Below are 20,445 nucleotides of genomic sequence, written 5' to 3'. Positions count from 1 at the left end.
CCAACGGGAATGAGTTTGTGGCCAAAAGATGCTGGCCTCAAGATCATTACCACTAGCAGCCGTTCACACTTCTGGCTTAGCGATCGTAGTTTCACATTTCCGCAGCATGTCATATAAACAGGACGTAGCGATGGTGTCGCAGCTTTTAAGCCGAGCCGGCCTATCTTCATTTGTTTCGCTGCAGATGCATTTGTGACCTCACGGTCACTGGCGCCATCCTCTGATGTTTAAGCTTCTCCAGCCATAAATAACAAAGAGACTCACTCACTCACGGCTTGGCCGCCGTTAGCCGAGTCAGCCGTCGCTCCGCTTGTTAAACGTCAAACACTTCATCTTCACTTCTGGCTCGCGGCGGTCCACCATGTTAATGCAAAAAAAGACCAACGTCAACACGCTTGCTCTGCCGTGTTTTACGGCGAAATGTTTCTGACAAATGGAAACAGCCTGGTCGTAAACAGCACGGAGCCCGTGCTGCGTGTCGTGCTATTTTACAGGGGCGGAGCAAAAGTGCTGGCCTCTTGACTTTTATTGTAGTCAAGCCATGAGCGTGTGAACGCATACATGTACATCACTGATCATGTCAAATATCAGGTGCCTTATATGGTATTTAAAAAAAAAAAAGGCTAGCTGTAATAAGTCTTATCACACCAGTAATGGTATAAAAAAGAATCACAGACTGTGGTGCAATAATAAAACTTTATGTACATATTCAACAAATGTAGTTTGATCAAATGCTTATTTTCAGATCGGGTCACAATTTTTCTTAAAAGTTGTATTATTCAAAGAACTGTTACGTCATTAAAAAAAAAAAAAAAAGGTAATTTTGCCCCAAAAAAATGGAAAATAGTGTTTTCAGTTGATGCTTGTGGTGTGACTTGGAAATGAAAATGGATGGAATATACAACTTCAACATCATTACAGTACATTTGTACTTTAATGTTTGCATTTCCATTTGGCGCTGAAACAAACTTCAAACAATTCTATTTGGAAATTGGGGTATAATTTTGAGCATGGGGAATAAAAACAACGCTTGCTTCACGGCATAGACGGCTGAATTTTGCATCCTCCACTGAAAATGAGCGTTACTGAGCCTGTGCAACAGGAGGAAAATCAGCAGCAAGGGGGAGGAGTTTTATGGTTCTTTCAGGTTGTGCTGATGATGTCAGAAGTTGTTTTATATCAGTTGCTAAGAAACAGGAAAGCTCTTGGCCAACGAATACATTAAAACGACTGTTACAAATCAAGAGTGTAACTTTCTTGACAGTGCCTCACCGTTCCATCAGTAGAACTGTGCAAGTGAGTGTTTTTCTGCAAAATAAATAAAGAAAAAAAATGGCTGTCCCACTCAGACAAGGCCAGCAGAAAGCGTTTGATCACGGCTGTCACCGCTGGAGGAGATTGGGATGTCAGCGCTCAGAAAATGAGGCTGGGGAGTTATTGTTCACTTAATAAAAAGTCCCCTCGCACTACTTTGTCGGCTTTGGTCCTCGCGGCTCGCCGGGCCCGCTGCTACGTTCTCACATTTTCACCGCCACCACACTTGCTCCAGCCCGGCCCAGACACAACGGCGCCACCTGATGTATGCGAGAACCACGTCATCAGCACATCATAGCTGCACGGAATATACGCTCATTTTTTTTTTTTTTTTTTGTGGCGTGTGTGTTTGTGTACCTGAGACCACTCATTGGTCTGAGGGTCATAAGCCTCCACTGTGTTGAGATACATTTGGCCATCGTAGCCACCTACGGCGTACAGACGGTCGCCAAGGAGACAAACGCCCACTGCGTCTCTGCTGATACTCATGGGGGCCACTGCGGTCCACGCATCAGTCTGAGGGTCATACCTGTACACACGCATACGCACTTAGATTTAGGGCATAACACAAGTTAATCATAGTAGTAATGGTAATACTAATAGTTACACTGAGGAACACAGTTTTTGTTGAGTTAGGTCAGGCAGTTGTTCAATTATTTGGGTGCGGAATCCAGAGCTGATATCATGTCAGGTTTTTGAGCTATAGGATTCCTGTTTTTTTTAAAATATGAAATAAATGTGTATTTATGTAAAGACAACACTAAAATGGAATAGTTACCAGCTTTGACAAAATTAAAAAAAAAAAAAAAAAAAATCATAAAATGAAAATATATATATATATTTTTTTTAAAAACGACTGCAGTTTTGGATTCAGCATTTCAATTTTAGTTTTAATCGGCATAAACGGATTTTCTTCCAAATTGTTCCCTTGTGATATTATTATTGGAGTAAATATGAATATAATGTGAATAGGACGGTTTTGTGGTACCTCTCCACGCAGTCACTTAGCCGAGAGGCTAGCGAGGATGCAGGAGCATCGTGACCGCCAATGGCGTACAGGAAGCCATGCCACGTGGCCACGCCCACACCGCCGCGCCGCTTCGCCATGGGAGCGCAATCATTCCACCTGGAGATGAAGGTCAGCGGCTTAAAAACCATCAGGGAGGTAGGAAAGAGCCCAGCAGCGACAAACGGAGAATAAAGCAGATTATGCGGACCGACCGGTTGGTGTGAGGGTCAAAACACTCCACTGAACGCAGACACGAGGAGCCGTCACGACCTCCAACTGCATATAATCTGGGAAGGAAAAAAAAATAAATAAATAATTCTGATCATAGGGGACCAACAATGACCCCCAAACTTAAAACTACACAAAAGGGCTGACACTGTAGACGGCCAAATACGCGTGAGATTGAAAATGGTAAAAGTCAGTATGCAAAAGACGGCAACAAACTCCGTCAGAAAGCGCAAACACACAAACGCAGTCGAACTCTCAGAAGAAAACACTCGTTCCTCTGTTAATTAGAATCTCTGAAGCCTCTTTCAACTTTTCAACTCTCGGCGTAACAACAAAAAGCAAGGGAAGCGTTTTGCAATTCGAATCATTTCCCTTGTCAGCTGTTGCGGGGGAATTCGGAGGCAACAGAGGAGCTTATATCCGAGAATTCCTCAATTGGGGAGCATGGCGGCAAAAAAGATTTATAGGAAGATGCTGTCGAGATATTTGTGGATGAGCAGAAGCATAAATAGTGTACATTTTGCTTTTATTCGCACGACAATGAGCTGGACAAATTGTGCTGCCATTTTATATTAACAAAAAAAAAAAAAGACAATACAAACATGACAGATTTTTACAGGTATTTAATTTACTTGGGAATTTTGTGGGATTAATACGGGATTACCATATTTTTCGGACAATTAAATTGCATTTTTTTTTTTTCAGAGCTTTGGTGGGTTATACGTACTCAGGTGTGATGTGACTTGACTGCGGTAGAATACGGCGTCTTACATGACAACTTACTTGCTATTGAGGACTGCCACTCCCACAGTGCTTCTGGGCGTGGCCATACTGGCAACAAAGCTCCATTGGCGAGCTTGAGGGTCCCACCTAATAAAAGAAAAAGTAACTATCTCATTTCATGCCTTCATCAAACACTATTACAAGAGCTCGAAAAAAACATAACTTGACAAAGCTCCGATTTCGTGAGACACAGTGAAACTAGCAAAAATAAGGTACACCGGTGGGTTGGCAACCAAAAGTGGGTCGCGGGCCGCTAAACCTTCAAATCTCAAAAAAAAAAAAAAAAGAAAACTTTAAATGTGCATCTCGTGTAAAACGCTCGCTCACCTTTCTACTGTACTGAGGTAGCTCCAACCGTCGTGTCCTCCGACCGCGTACATCGGCCCTTCAAGGACGGCTACACCTGCAACGGCCCATCACATATGCTTTGCGTGGGACTGATTCCCACCAACTCACCGAAACATTCTTACAAGCTCAAAAAAGCCCACAGCGGTTTGGCACCACACATGCTTTTATTGCGCACGCGGCACCGGCGTGCAGCGTTTACGGCATGTCGACACCTCCGCACTTAGTTTAGATATTAGTCCATCTGTTCTGCCAGATGTGCCCTCAACTTCTTCCCCTCACACTCATGAAAGAAAACAGCAGCAGCGGCGGCGGCGGCGGCGATGTGCTTTATTGAGTATGAACAACAACAACACACAGACTCACTGACTGCTGAGGTGCTACGGTGACCCCAAAGCAACCTTTGACCGTGACAAGAATGATAATGGTAAAAAAAAAAAAAAAAAAAGACGTGAAAGCCCCAGTGCAAGCTTGCCCATACTGTATTTGGAAATTGTTTGCTAACGAGCGAACCAGGAAGTAACAGGGAGGCTTTTCCCGCTGGTCGGTCTCAAATCACTCCGCCAGGCTCTCTCCTATTGGATGGCTCTGCTGACATCATCACGACGCCACACTTGAATAGTAACATTTTTTCGACTTGAGGTTGCGTCGACACTCCATGATTACAAATTGGCATAATCGTAAAAAAAATGTATTAATATTCATTCAGATCCAATGTTTGTTTACACAAGGAAATCATACACCTTTTAAATTTTTTTATAATCAATAATTTGATCAATTTGGTTTGGTCCAAAAGGAACTTACTTACATTTATTTGTCTTTATATATTTTTACGTTTAAACATTTTTTTGTTTTGTACCAGAAAATAAAGGATCGTTTGAATGATGGTGATTTCAATTATTACCAAAATAATCACGATTAATGTTTTTCATCATCGAGCAGCCCTAATAAACAGTATAATAAAGTAAGCCCACAAGCTGGCCAAAAAAAAAAAAGACTAAAATATTTGGATAACTTTTGGAAAATAGCAAAAATGATGAAGCAGAAGAGCCTGCAAGCTGCATTTAAGAGACGATATCAGCAGTCCTAAACAGAGATTTACCGCCACAGTTGATGGAAGCAGTTCAAGATGACAAACAAGCGTGGTGGTCATGCGAGTCCTTTTGTGTCCCTCACCTAGGCCGTGTCTGTGTGTTGATATCGGCGGCATGACACTCCAGGTCTTGCACTGTGGGTTGTAACACTCCACCGTGTTGAGGGTCTTGAGTCCGTCTCGGCCCCCCACCACGTAGAGGCGGCCATCCAGGACGGCGACGCCAAACTGAAGCCTCCGACCGCTCATGGTCGCCACTTGCTTCCATGTGTCCCGCCGTAGACAATACTGCTCAATACTAGTGGCACCTGCAGGATGCCACATTTCAAAAAAAATAAAATAAAATAAAAAGTACAGTAAAAGGTTAAAAGGCATTGGCATTCATTTGTAATATACAAAGATGAGAGTGAGTGATGCTTAACTTTAACTCATTCACTGCCAGACATTTTCAGACCATCTTTTACCCCGGTGTTTTTCAAACTTTTGATTAATTCATTAAATCAGTGGAAATTAGATCATTTCCCACGGCACACCTGCTAATAACTGTGTGACGTGGGAAATGATCTAAGTTGTGTGCCTGTGTGGTCTAGCGCCCGGCAGCGTAAATGTGTCTTTAATACGGTGTAGTACTCTTCCATACCAGCAGGTGGCAGCAGCAGGTAGCTAATTGTCTGTTTCGAGACAAGCGAATTAGTGACGCATGTTTATCCAAACAGGCCCATGTTTCACACTGAGTAAGTATCAGGATCAAACATTATAAAATACTCTTTTCTTTGTGTTTATTTAATTTCTATTCAAGACGTTATAATATAGCCTAATGTCATTCTTCGATGTTTAAAAATGTTTATATAAACAATATCACACTTATATTGATAAAATAAGCTTCTTTTTTTTCACAATTTCAGCTGCTGGTCTGCCGCGGGATTTTTTTCAATGAAATAAATGTGCCATGACTCAAAAAAGTCTGAAAAACACTGTTTTACCCTAACGTTTGAAAAAATTTGACAAAAATAGCAAATTCTTGGGACTGAATGGCTGGACTGAGAAAAGACAAATAAATACGTCAATGGCAGTGAATGAGTTCATGTCAAAATTGTGATGTGTTTGCATAGACATTGGGAAGAAACAATGCTAACATATCATTAATAAATCTTTACAATGAGCCGAGTCCCATCACAAAAAGAATCGGTATTGAACGCACTTGGGTTGTGTTTGCTAATAATCGAGCGACCTTTTGTGGCGTCCATTCCGCCAACAGCAAACATGGCCCCGACCGTGGCTTTGCGGGGCCGCGTGCGCGGGCTCTGAAGCAGCGGCCGACGGTGGGGCAAGAGATGGTACTTCATTCCCTCCATCAACAGCCGCTGGCAGTCCACGCTGTCTCGGAGCAAGGGGCTCGTCTCCAGGTCGGCTAAGAACTAAGCGCACACGCGCGTGCAATTGGAAACACGCAGCAAAGCAGAGAAAACAAAAATTAGCTCCCTCCTTCCTCTCTCAACCCAAGCATATTTTTTTCAAGAATATGTTCTATGCAGGCCCACTAGTTGAAAAAAGGCATTCTGATAAATATTGCATTTGTGGATAAGAGTTAATCCACCCTTTTTTAGCCATCTCTGGGGGGCGGCCATTTTGTCATTCCTGTCGACTGAAGATGACATCACAGTTGCTCTGGTAAGGACCAATCACAGATCACCTGTTTTCTGAAGCTGAGCCATGATTGGTCGTTACCTGAGCCCTGAGTCGACATTTTCAATCGACAGAAGTGACAAAATGGCCGCCCGCAGAGATAGCTAAAACAAGTGCATTTTGCTGCTTAACTCTTATTCCACAAACGCAATATTAGTCAGAATGCCGTGTTCAACTAGTGGGCCTGCTGGGACCATATTCTTGAAAAAAATAGGTTTGCGTTGACTCCCTCTTTAAGAACACAAACAAACGCTTTAATGCACCAAACTTGAAACAAACCAACCGCCTGTGGCGGCACATTCAAATCGATGTCAATATGGCTGTGATTGAACGTTATTGTGTACAGATGGTCAACACGGCAATTCCGCAATCTGCAATCCTCCCCGCCAAAGAAAAAAAAAAAAAAAAGCCTCCAAAATTAATTGAACACGGCTTGTGAATAAAATCAATTTTCAGAGCGTACAGCAGGCAAGCAAAACGGATAAGCAGCTTGGATTAGAGAACCCTTCAATTGAGCTCACTGGGTGAGAGACGCATTGGAATGAGCCTCCGTTTTCCGTGTGCCAGAAAGGAGGCCAGAGACAAACACACAATCCTGACAGATGATGACGACACATTTGAGTCGATGCTAACTTTGATGCAGAATTCTGACCTGAGGTAACGCGCGATGCCTAACCAAGATTGTGTGTGCCGTAAATGAGCCGCACCTCTTGATGAGTAAACCCAGCGCGGCGGCCTAGATAGGCAACCCGCTAATAGGGAGATGAATGAATATTTACGACGCGTCTATCTGCGAATGTTTTTTTTTTTTTTCCTCTCCGCATTTTATCGGCGTTTGACAAATCCCGCTGCCGCTCAACGTCAACCCATTTGTCAGTTTGACGTGGCGATGGCTCCCGCGACAATTCTTCCTGGCTAGCGCTCAGTCCGCCGCGGCGCGCTTTCCCGTCTGCTATCCGTCTCGCCGCTGATTGCATGTTACGGCAGATTGTGACCGGGCCAATGTGGTACCTGAGGTGTGATGGAGAGATGGAGGCAGATAAGGTGAAAAGAGGGACAGGGGCGCTTAGGAGTGGTTTGTGTCTCTGCTGCAGAGATTAGAGAATTGACCGGGGTTACGGAGAGACACTTTACCAAGTTACAAAGTGTTTGTATTTGTGCATCCAATGCCCTGGGCCGTGACCGCATATCAACGTTTACACACAACATGACGCTGCTGCATTAGCTTGGAGAGGAAGAAGTCAACGTTAGGAAAAACATGTGCGATGTAAGATTAGCTAGATAGAGACACTGTATCTAATTTTGTATTTCGTATTTGCATTTGATTTTTTTTTTTTTAAAGTATACAGGGACAGTGCATATGAATGAAATAGTTTCCCGTAAATATGCCAGATTATAGTCAATGGCTAATTTGCATCTGTGCCTGTGGCAGGTTGATGTTATAACATCATACGCATTAAAAAAATAATTGATCCCATGAAGGAAATTATGCTGTCACAGGGATGCTCGATTCTCCTAAAAATATTAATCACGATTATTTGGGTAATAATTGAAATCACGATTATACAAACGATCATTTATTTCTTGGCACAAAACGAGAAAATGTTTAAACGTAAAATTATGTAATTATTAGTCTAATTATGTAAATTCCTTTTAGGACCAAACAAAATTGATCAAATTTGTTATTATAAAATGAAATAAAAAGTTGCAAATGAATGATTTCCCCGTGTAAACAAACACAATGCGTTGGATATGAATGCATATTAATAATAGTTTTTTCTACGATTATGCCAATTATGTAATCGTGGATTGTAATAATCGTATTTGTAATCGAATTTTGATGAATTGCACAACCCTAGCAGCAACATTCACGATTACGTTGAAAGAAAATTGACATCTAATTTAAAAAGGGTAACGACCAATCACGGCTCACCAGTTTTCTGAAGCTGAGCCATGATTGGTCGTTACCTGATCCCTGAGCAACTGTGATATCATTTTCAGTCTGCCAGAAAGTGGCAAAATGGCCGCCCCGAGATGGACAAAAAGGGGTGGATTTTACTGCTCAACTCATATTGCACAAATGCAATCAGAATGTTGTGTTTAGACTAGTGGGATGCATAGAACACATTTTCACACCCTCTTTTACCCTAATGTTTGAAAAACACTTGAAAAAAAAAAAAAATCTAAATATGTCTTTGGGATTGAATGGGTGATTCAATTGCAATTGAAATCACATCGTCGTGGCCCAACGAGCAGCGCAACTCTCACCTGTGGCTGCAGCAGCGGCAGTCTGACGTGAGCGAGAAGCAAAGGCAGCTGACGTTGTCGGGCGGCCACGTCGTGATGCACCCACGTGAGCAAAGCGCCGACCACCGTCTCCTCATCCCGAACGTTAATATCATCCGACATCAGCAGCCGCTCCATCTCATCCACTGGAAGCAGCATAAACTCTTGGCCCCCAACCACCTCCACAAAGTGTTCCTGGAGGGGGGGGTCCAAGAGTGACAACAGACATTGGGGGTCTCAAAACAAGAAGGTCGAGCAATGCGTGATGAACAGACTCAAACATTGAAGGGAGTGAGAAATGTGGCAGAAATGAGAGATCGGGAAGAATGATGGAGGTGAAATCACTTTGCCATTTGGCTTAATTACAATCAGTGGTCCATCTGGTCACTTATGTAAAAATACCTAATCAAGTCACTTCCATCCTCCATTGTCGTGATCGGGATACCAAACTTTCTTTTTACACTGCCAGAAGGCTTAAAACGGAAGTAACCCAAACATATTTTTTGTCAAGAATATGTTCCCAGCAGGCCCACTAGTTGAAACACAGCATTCTGATTAATATTGTGTTTATGGAATACGAGTTAAGCAGAAAAATCCACCCGTTTTTAGCTAGCTCAGGGGGCGGCCATTTTGTCACTTGTGTCGACTGAAAATGACATCACAACTTCTCAGGGCTCAGGTAACGACCAATCACGGTTCAGCTTCAGAAAACTGGTCAGCCGTAATTGGTCTTTACCTCATTTTCAGTCGACACAAGTGACAAAATGGCCGCCCCCTGAGCTAGCTAAAAACGGGTGGCTTTTGCTGCTTAACTCATATTTCATATTAATCACATTGCCTCGTTTCAACGAGTGGATAGAACATATTCTTGAAAAAAAAAAGTTTGGGTTCATTTCTTAGGTTGACATTTTCCTTTAAATAATAAACAACAAATCTTTTGGTGCCCTAAAACGTTCGTACAGTAACTTTGTACGGTATCAAGATACAGTACTTTGCGCAGGTTTAGCATCAGAGTCAGAGTTTTGGTATCATGACAACACTATGGGCCCGCTAATTGATGAATAATTAAATCATTTCTGTTTATAGTGGGGGCAAGGGGGTGCTTGCTAGTTGGTTACAACCAACAGAGGCACTGTAAATTCAGTCTACGAGTTTGCCGGCGGCGGCTCATTCCGCCGCCTAAACGACAGAACACGGTCCTCCTGCTTGGCGCGTAATATGTAACACGTGTAAAGATGCTACATTTCACATCATTTCCAGTCCCTCATTTTTGCCAAGGAGTTGCTTTCCGTGACTCTGGGGTTGACTCTGAACGAAGCTCGGCTCAGTGTGAAGATGAAGTGGTGGGCACCCACCATGGTGTAGGTGTGAGCGGCCCTCTGCAGGTCGTGGCAGCCCTGAGCGTTGGCGTAGGAGCTAATGCCGAGGCAATTGGAGGGGTGGAGCTGCTTGAGGAGGAAGGAACAACAAGCCTGAACCGCAGACGACAACTGCAGCAGACACGAGGCGGACAGCAAAGACTCTATGGTGTCTTCCCTCAACTCCAGACGCCCTGAAGATACACGGATGTGGAAGAAAAACATGACGGGGGGAGGGGGATGACGAAAAAAAAAAACGAAGCGGTCAACTCCAAAATTTGCTTTACAAGAATATGAACAGGCCCACTAATCGAAACATGGCTTTCCGATTAATGTTGCACTTGTGGAATATGATTTAAGTAGTATAATCCAGCCGTTTTTAGCCCTTTCTGGAGGCGGCCATTTTGTCACATTGTGTCGACTGAAAATGACATCACACTTGCCCAGGGCTCAGGTAACAACCAATCGCGGCTCACCTGTTTACTGAAGCTGAGTCGTGATTGGTCGTTACCTGAGCCCTGAGTAGTCGTGATGTCATTTTCAGTTGACAGAAATGACAAAATGGCCGCCCCGTGAAATGGCTAAAAACGGCTGGATTTTGCCGCTGAACTCATATTGCACAAACGCAATATTAATCAGAATGCCGTGTTTAGACTAGTGAAGGTGCATAGAACATATTTTGTAAAACAACTTTTGGGGTTTCCTTTTTCTTTAAAAGTTACCATCAAAACAAGCTCTCTCAATTCACCAAAACATAAACAATTGCGAGTGGTGTAAAAAAAAAAAAAAAAAAAGGTGAAGGACCTCAACCCAAGACCAGAGAAATTTTCAAAATAATCCAGTAAATTCAGTTATAATAAAAATGATCATTTAACGAAATTTCCTAAAATATAAAATATACTCATATATATATATTTTTTTTGTATGTGTCATATCCTTGATGGTATCAGACAATTTTGAGCCATTCTAAAGTATCTAAAGGACGCCGTTCTAAAGGATCCACCAGTAATTTGTATTATAAATGTAATCTACAAACCTGATTTAACTATAGTACACATTTATAATATTCAATATGCGTGCTGAGCAGTGAAAGAGGGCATGAATGATAATGGATGTAGACATTTTGGCGTCAAAATGTAATTAAAAAAAAAAAAGAGTGATGTTTTTATAATTTCTTTACGCTGCCGTTTGCTACTTTGCGTTTCTACATCTCAAAGCAAACTATTGAGAAAAACAGCCAATTGTTGAGAAAGAACATATAAAGAAAAAAAATGTCCACCTTTGAAACCGCAACATTAAAATTCAAGAATTTCATAGTGCGAGTAGGAACCCCAAATGAGAGGTAAAAGCAACATCCCGCTGACGCACAAACAGATGCAAAGAGACAGAAATAGCCCCCGCCTCCCACGCGCCTACTTTCTTAGCACGTAACATCCAGTATGTAAGAGTACTGAACCAAAGACAACTCGAGCGCTCTTTTACTGCCAGCAATTTGCTGAACAAAAAATGAGGACCAAGCGTGACGCTGCAATGCGTGAAACGCATGTCAGCAGTAGAAAACAAATGATACCTGTGTATGCATATTGCACCAGGACCCACAATGCATCTGGGTCGACACCCTCCATCTTCACCTCATCCTGTTTGGCCTCCCGCACATCGCTGGTGAACATGGCCGCAAAGTAGTCAGACACCGATGAGAGAACCAGCCTGTGAGAAGTGAGACAATTTTGACGTCCGGTCCAAAAAGAGCAACGAAACTCAACGTTTTGAGTACAACCATCAGAACACTTTCATTGACACTACTAGTTTTCGTAATTGTAATTCAAATAAAATATGTTCAACGTGGCTAATATTAGAGATGGAACGATGTGCTTTTTTTTTTTCTGGGTCGATACCGATTATGAGTAGTCAAGGAGGCCGATAACCGATATTTGGAGCCGATATTCATTTTCAGTAAAAAGGAAAATACTGGCGTCAAAATCTAGAAAACAAATTTAAACTCTTTTAACTTTGTTGAAATGTCTTTAAGCATATGTTTATTGAACAATTTTTCAAATTTGCATAATGTTGATTCCTTAAATTATTATAAGAAATTTTCGTACATTTTTGTTATAAAATTCCAACAAAAAGTTCCATGTAGTTTTCTACACCAAATGAAGTTCTCCAAAATTTCTAAATAACAAATGTTAAACTTTCACATATCTTCGTTTTGATTTCCACTCAATTTTAAATTGATTTATTATCAGCCATCAGATTAAAAAAAAACAAAAAAAAACGCATATGCCGGTGTTCATCAAAATGCCAAATATCGGTGCCGATAACCGGCCCGGACGATAATCGGTTGCGACTGTGGCTTCTGTTTCGGCGATTAAATGGTGATGAGCAGTGATCGATCGCGGGCCAGTGAAAATTAACGGACTACATCGGCCGTAACTACCCTCCCCCCAAAAAACATCCATCGTGTTTCGCCCAAGCCTTCATCCCGCAGACACGCTCCTTTTCTCCCCTGCCCGAGTCTCACTCGTCCAATCACAAATCACACTCAGACATATTCACTGCCTCGCAGACAGTCAGAATTTATAGAAGTCGAGCAAGAATCCACATAACACAGTCAGTAGCAGGGTCACCCCAATATATTATTACAGGCATTCCCTCCTCCAGTGATTTTTCAGGGAGTTTGACTTTTACAATTTAGGAACATTTTAGGAGAAGTCCAAATCTAGTCAATTTCATATTTTTCCACACTATTTCCCACGTGGGTTTGTTATTTTAACATATGTTGGACCAAACCTCAATTGTTGAAAACGGATTGCATGCTTTGACACTGCAAAAATGCTGTTTTTGTGGTTTGTTAGTTTCCTGAAAAATGAAGGTTTTGGCGATTTGAGGATTCTTCCAAATGACAGCGATGCCTCTGGTGGTTAGGGTTTGACACAAAAAGTTCTCCCATGTAGATTTTCACCCAGCCTATCTTCAAAGTTGGGTCGAGAATAGGGATGGACCGATTATCGGCCGGGCCGATTATCGGCCGGGCCGATTATCGGCGCCCATTATCTGCCTTTTTAAAACATCTGATGGCTGATAATGAATCAATTTAAAACTGTTTTGGAATCAAAACCAAGATATTTGAAAGTTTCATTTTGTGTCATTTTGAAATTTTGGAGAATTTCATTTACTGACGAAAACTGTATGGAGCTATTTTTTTTTATTTTTTTATTTTTAAGTGTTTTCATTTAACTTTTTAAGACATTCTGACGACCCTGGGTGCTCCCTAAACTTTTTTTTAGAATTTTATAACAAAGATTTATATTGTCAAAAATCTATATTAATTATAATAATACCACCCAAAAATCTACATTATACAAATCTGAAAAATTGTTCCATAAACATATGCTCAAAGACGTTTCAACAAAGTTAAGAATTTTCTTTCTTCTTTTTTTTATTTTTTTTTTTAGATTTTGATGCCAATTTCTTTTTTACCAAAAATTAATATCGGCCCCAAATATCGGTTATCGGCCGCCTTGACTACTAACAATCGGTATCGGCCCTGAAAAAAACATATCGGTCTATCGCGACTCGAGAACTTTATGTGGATCACAGCTAAGCAAAAGCATCTCTCTGTCGACTGAAATGACATCACAAATGCTCAGGGCTCATGTAACGACCAATCACTGCTCATCTGTTTGTGAAGCCGAGCCGTGATTGGTCGTTACCTGAGCCCTGAGTAGTTGTGATGTCATTTTCAGTCGACAGAAGTGACAAAATGGCCGCCCCCTGAGCTAGCTAAAAACAGGTGGATTTCTCATATTCCACAAAAGCTATATTAATCAGAATGCCGTGTTTCGACTAGTGGGCCTGCTGGGAACATATTCTTGGAAAAAAATGTGTTTGGCTTGATTTCGACTTGAAAGACACAGTTTTTGGAAATAGCTTTCACACACACACACACAAAAATAACTTGTTCAACTCTTCAAATGATTTTTTTCTTTTTTTCCACACCTGTGCGCAGGTATCCGCCTGTCTCCAGCCACCAGCGTAACATCACACAACTGTCGGCTCCTCAAGTAGCCCTCCATCTTGCGGAAGGTGATGTCCGCATGGGACAGTGCGGTGAATAAGCCCTCATCTGGACACGCACACGGCTCCATGGACACACACGAGGACAGCGTGGCACTGCTGTTGGACGTCCTGCGGCCGCAACAATTCACACACCCGCACACGGACAAACACACGGTATTTGAGTTGACGAATCGAGGCGTCGGGAAAACTGTGCCAGTTGCCCTGTCTTCCATATTTAACCTTTGTCGCACTCGTACTTCATACGTGAAAGAGGAAGTCAACAAAAGAAGTTCTTGACAAGAATATGTTCTACGCAGCCCCACTAGTGAAAACTTGATATTCGGTTTAAAATTGTGTTTGTGGAATATGAGTTAAGATGTCAAATCCATCCGTTTTTATCCTTCTCAGGGGGGCGGCCATTTTGCCACTTTCTGTCGACAGAAAATGACATCACAGTTGCTCAGGGCTCAGGTAACGACCAATGGCGGCTCACCTGTTTTTTTGAAGCCAGAGTCACGATTGGTCGTTACTCGAGCCTTGAGCAAGTGCGATGTCATTTTCGGTCGACAGATAGTGGCAAAATGGCCCGACAAAAACGAGTGGATTTGGCCACTTGATTCATATTTCACAAACACAATGTTAATCAGAATGCCGTGTTTGGGTCAGCGGGGCTTCATAGAACATACAGTATTCTTGTCAAGAAAATGTTGGGGTCGAGCCTATAGAAGCAGACAAAAGCTCTTCAATGGTCGATTTATGACGGGTTCAAAATCGGCATGAATTTAGCCCACATAAAAGTTCAACTAATGAAAATGATACATAAACTTGCTGTGCTCCTTGAAATTCCGCCCACTTTGCTGATATCGTTTGCAACAGGAAGCGAGCAAGTAGACTTCGGTGGGAATGATGAAGGCCAGTGCTGTTCCAACTCCAGTTGACGTGATAAGATAGATGCGTGTAGGTCACAGATAAGCAATGAAGTATAGCTACCAGGTGAATCATCATCAACCGTCATGACTCCCGAGACAGCATTTAATTGATGGGAGTGTTTTTGAATTCCGTGGTCGCAGCACAAAGCGATGAAAAATGAACTGATGTTACCTTTAGGGATGATTGCAATTCAAAAACTGAGAAGCTACATAACCAAAGGACATTACGACTGGATTACATGAAAATCGGTTTTGTTAATGTTTGCTAGGTCCTTACGTCCTGCTTTTACCATTGCAGCGCCAACAATACACTGCATTGTCTTCTGTCTTCATTCATCATGATAACCAACCGTTGGTACCAATGCTTAAAAGAAAATCAACTCACACATATTTTTTTGCAAAAATATGTTCCCAGAAGGCCCACTAGTTGAAACACGGCATTCTGATTAATATTGCGCTTGTGGAATATGAGTTAAGCAGCAAAATACAACCGTTTTTAGTCATCTCGGGGGGCGGCCATTTTGTCATTTCTGTCAACTTAAAATGACATCACAACTACTAAGGGCTCAGGTAATCGACCAATCATGGCTCAGCTACAGTGACAAAATGGCCGCCCCCGGAGATGGCTAAAAACTGGTGGGTTAACTCTTATTCCACAAACGCAATATTTATCAGAATGCCTTGTTTCAACTAGTGAGCTTGCATAGAAAATATTCTTGAAAAAATATGTTTGGGTTGACTTCCCATTGAAGCAAAAATGTGCTTTTACAAATGCTGCTTCATTTTTTCCCCATCCATCCATCCATCAATCGTCTCTTCCGCAGGGTTTCAAGTGTGCTACTCTGACATATAAAACCGCTATCACATATCACTTACCCTCTTAAGTCCTGTCATTAAGGGTAACCAAAAAAAAAATATCAATATTTGTATATTTACAACAAAGCGCATGAATGCTTCCACATGAGAGCCTGCAGCATTCGCAGCGACTAGCCCATCGAGATTTATCACCCGATGCGCAGTGAACTTTTACAGCAGCTTTCAGGGAATGACTGAACTTTACTGCTTTGTTTCTCCCTCACTACTCTCATTAACTCTGTGTAAGTGGGGGGAAAAGAAAAAAAAAAACTTTCAGACAATATGTTAACATTTGCTGCGTACAAGCGTGCCTTTGCATGCTCTCCCATCCTCACTTTTATACCTTGAGCAATGCTTACCCCTTATTCACTATTTTCCAATCAGCACATTTTCACATCATCTGCCAATATGCTTTCCTCTCGTTCCCATTTTAAACGTCTCCCGGTGACCAAAACTAGCGTTACGGTGCACGCGCGTGTGTGTGTGTGTGTCTGCAGACAGACGGTGGGGCTAAATACTGCCCCAGGGGATGCATTAATGTGGGCAAAAGTTCCCCCTTAATTGAGCCTGGCAGGCACTCAGTATGAAGAGGGAGAGAATCTGTGGCAAATCAAGACCATTCCACACCGTGTTTATAAACTGGTGTCCCGGCAAGCACACACGCACACGACGCACACACTCAGCTGTTGTTGTGCTATGGAATTCTAACACACATCTTTGTGATGAATCGTTTAGTCTAATGAGCCTGCAGGCTATCAGCGATCACGCATTTTGATTGTCAGCGCAGATAACGTGAGTAAACTACTGCTGGTCAATTACTGGTCAAGTTTTGAATCCACGCAGAGGAGCAAAGGCGATGTAATGATTATTTCAACGAGTATTTTAATTGGACTCACAGTCAGTGGTTGAAAGTGAACCACACAAGTGCGCAACCATGTTCGGGGGGGGAAAAAAACTGCATTTCGAATGCCACCACATTAGTAGAACATAATCAGATCACACCATGTTTTCTCACAAATGAGGGCGTCAAGGAAGAAGATGAGTACGCTGTCCACCCCGGGGATTCGACTAGCATTCTACAAAATTGTATTTGCCATTCTACCGCCCTTCTACATTTTGGCTCACAAAAAAACGACTGACCGATTTATAGTCCGTATTGTAATAGCTCATTGCACTCCAAGCTGCCCAGACAGTATATGCTGCACGGAGGAACACATCTGTGTGTTGGTATGGCAACCACAACATGTGCAGGAAAAAAAAGGCTACAGTATATGCCTGCACAATACCCACACAACCTCGGATTTCCTTTTTCTCTGCTGTGACCTGATTGCATGTACATATCCATCACATTCCTCCTTGTGTTACTCTCTACTAATAAAAAACAACAACAACAAAACATGAACATTGAGTACGCATAAACACAGAGCTTGAAGCATAATGCATGTGTCAGAATCCGTTGTATGACTGATTCAGTTTTGTTGTTATGTATCACCTTGACCCACAACAATTATCTTGTGTTCACCCAATCAATCATTAAAAGGTGTACATCTGCTTTGGCTAAAGATGAATTGGAAATTGCCATGTTGCTACATAGAAACATCACGCCTACGAGCAGTGAGAGGGACCTCTTTTAGTGTTCCATGACTGATTACTGAAGAAATTATGTCCTTGAAGATTCTCCCAGGCCTTGGCGTATCATGTTAATTTCTTGCAATTCGTGCTAAAATCGGGTGTAGTTGAGCAAAGCCTAAATAAAACGCAGCATCCGCAGGGATATTGACTGAGGGGGGGTAAGTGTGGTCCACAAGCTGTTTGTAAAGGTGCTCCATCTCCCTGTCAGTCAATGTTTATTGAGTGCTCCTCCGCCACTGCATCATATCTGCCCAGCCACGACTGGCTCACTTCCATTGCACTTTTTACGAGGACTCGGTAGACTCACCTTTCCTTCTGTGATCCTAAATTGTGGTGAACTACAACAACCATAAGTAGATAAAAGAATGACCCATCACAACTCTTGTCTGTTACCCCCCCAAATAGTGAAGTGACTTGTTCCACACTTTTTAGGTAAAAACACCGCCTCCTACCTGCAAGAGCTGGAGTCAGTATCCGGGTGGTTGTTGTTCTCCTCGGTGCTGGCCGTGACCGCCGCCGCCGCCGCCGCCGCCGCCGCCGCCTCCCCGTCTACGCCTACACGAACCGAGGTCTCGAGTCTCTCGACTCCCGGCTGCGGCACCGGGGCCTCGCCGGGAGGCTCCATGTTCGAGACCGGGCGAGAGCGGCGACGTGGCGGCGGAGAAGTCCACGCCGCGGGGGAGCTACTACACTCCGGCTGGCTCGCCGAGCGAGAGCAGGAGTTCCCGGTCGCTCCAGCTCCACCCGAGCCGCTCCGCGTCCCCGACGAATCGGCAAACTTTCTGCTGTTACAAAGGTTCGAGCCGGCGCTGCCGCTCGTCACGAGCCCGCCGTGGCCGCTCCCGACGCCGGCTGAAGTCGAGCTGCCCCCACTAAATGAAGAAGGTCCCTCCGGGGAGGAGGAGGAGTGGCCGCCCGATCTCCTCCCGGCCAAGTAGTCTCTTAGCGGCGGAGAGTGAGGCGGAGGCACCGCCGGGTGACCGAACCACCTCCATCGGATCCTGAGGATCTGCTTGACGTCGAACTCCTTCCGCGAGGAAGAGTTCGAGCTGCCACCAGACATAGCAGCCCGGCTGCGAGGCGGACGAAATGGCGAGAGGCGCGCCTGGCCGTGCCCGCTCTGCCGATTTACAGCCGAGCTCCGAGAGGCTCGCGCTCCTCGTTCACGTTAAGTGCTCCTGGACTGACGAGCAGCACGCACGATCAGCAGACAGAAAGAAATAGCTGGGGGGGGGGGGGGGGGGGGGGCTTGGTGGGGATTCTACAGAGTTAATGCCAAGCATCTCACGCACAATTTCCTTCGGTGACGTCTTTGCGTTTCTTCGTTGACTTCACTCTCTTTTCTCTTCTTTCGCATAACCTTGATTGAGTCAAGGCACATTCGGTGCCCTCTAAAATTATTGCCACTCCTGTGTTAGAAGCCTTCGAATCAATTATTGTTTTATGGCAGACGCATACTGAAAATTGTAGAGATGGTTCACCAGACACAAAATCAAGCTCCTCCCATGGCCGTCTTAGTCCCCAGACATCAACCCCATTGAAAACCTGTGGAGTGAGCTAAAGAGGAGAGGACCCACGTGGCTGGATGATTTAGAGACATTTTGCAAAGAGGAATGGTCAAATTATACTAATGTGCGAACGTGACTTGCTGTAAGAATGAATAAATGCACTTGAATTAAAGATGGGATTTTCCACTTTAAAACAAATTGTCCGATATTATTTAGGGGAAAATAAGACGCTGAAGAACACCTTTCAACCAGGGCTGCCAATCAATCTTTCGACAGCGCGTGGGCCTGTGCTGGCGAAGCGCTCGCAAACTCAAGGCAGAGACCGTTAAACTAATGACCTCATTTGCAGTGTCCAGAGGAATGAAGTCATTGATCCAACTGGCGAAATTGAGTTTCCTCCCAAGGGGTGGAAGCCTTCCGAAATAGTGTGAGATTGAGCTCGGAGTCGGACTCTCATTTTCTGCCATGACCACAGGATGACCACCAAGATGCATGGTATAGTTCTGGATGCACTTTCATCAACAGGAAAAGAAGTGACCCGCTCGAGCAAAATCAATAAAGTCAAGCGGCTAAGGTCACTTTCTGAATTGCATTGTTTACTCATAAATTGGACCCCCGTAGATAAAAAGGCAGATTTTTCTCTGTTCAATAACTGAGCGAAACAACTGAAATTGAGTCTGCTTTTTCAGCAAGGCTGATAAACAGTGGGCTTTTTCAGGTTTCGGGGTGTACTGACTATTCCGCGTCTTTGTCTGCTCAATATTTATGTAAGCAGATGAACATGACCTCATACAAGTCGATTGCTGCAAAGCGACGCGGTCTAAATCCGCGCAGGGGCGGGCTGGACTAAGTTTTGCATTCAAAAAAGGGCGTTTGCGCCATTGTGGATGTGAACGCAGCACAAACACGATTGAATTTGTCTGCCTGCACCTGGATAAAATTCCACCAAAATCATGTTCCGCTACCTGGAGTGGTAGGATGTGGTTGCATGAGTCGCCCCTCCCCTACCAGTGTCGTCATTTCATTTCCCAACTGTTAGTGGTAAACGATGAACAGGGTTGCCTTTTTAGAGCAGTAACTTAAATGATTTTAACCCAAAAAAGATTAACGAGCCGTGGACTGAAATTTTCTATTAGTGAGTAATATCGATATACCATTGTAACATCGTCGCTGTCCTGTGAAAAACACTTATGTCCATTGCTTTTCATTTTTTTTCAATTTGTGGAAATTATTTTATTTTTTTTTACAAAATTGGTCACACGTGTTTTTCCGCATGACAGCGACGATATGCAGTATTCTAAAAGGGCACTTTTTGCATTCACTGCCTTGACGAATTGACCAGTCTTTTCACAGTCCAGCC

General features: G+C 43.3%; 1 protein-coding gene across 1 annotated transcript; it reads right to left on the bottom strand.

The window, feature by feature from the left end:
• Positions 1-682: 682 nt before the first annotated feature.
• On the bottom strand, positions 683-18,802 carry klhl5 (kelch-like family member 5). Its single transcript, XM_086032538.1, has 13 exons — positions 18,030-18,802; positions 14,102-14,290; positions 11,673-11,809; positions 10,100-10,296; positions 8,727-8,939; positions 6,004-6,190; positions 4,856-5,080; positions 3,662-3,737; positions 3,335-3,421; positions 2,536-2,610; positions 2,303-2,440; positions 1,672-1,843; positions 683-1,574 (listed from the first exon to the last, which is right to left on the bottom strand). The coding sequence occupies exons 1-13, from the start codon at positions 18,638-18,640 to the stop codon at positions 1,518-1,520; spliced, it is 2,364 nt and encodes a 787-aa protein (XP_085888664.1). The 5' UTR covers positions 18,641-18,802; the 3' UTR covers positions 683-1,517.
• Between the last annotated feature and the right edge of the window lie 1,643 nt (positions 18,803-20,445).

The sequence above is a fragment of the Filicampus tigris genome, chromosome 6 (genome assembly GCF_054856515.1).
Source record: "Filicampus tigris isolate MCC_2025a chromosome 6, RoL_Ftig_1.0, whole genome shotgun sequence".
Taxonomy (NCBI): Eukaryota; Metazoa; Chordata; class Actinopteri; order Syngnathiformes; family Syngnathidae; genus Filicampus; species Filicampus tigris.
This window is presented reverse-complemented; position numbering and strand designations above follow the sequence as displayed.

Bases quoted from the DNA above. Each gene is read 5' to 3' on its own strand.
- klhl5 (XM_086032538.1), bottom strand. From the start codon at position 18,640: ATGTCTGGTGGCAGCTCGAACTCTTCCTCGCGGAAGGAGTTCGACGTC. The intron at 8,940-10,099 runs GTGGGTGCCCAC...CCCCCCCTCCAG, and splicing joins CCGCTCACACCTACACCATG to GAACACTTTGTGGAGGTGGT. The intron at 2,611-3,334 runs GTAAGTTGTCAT...TTTCCTTCCCAG, and splicing joins GTGGCAGTCCTCAATAGCAA to ATTATATGCAGTTGGAGGTC.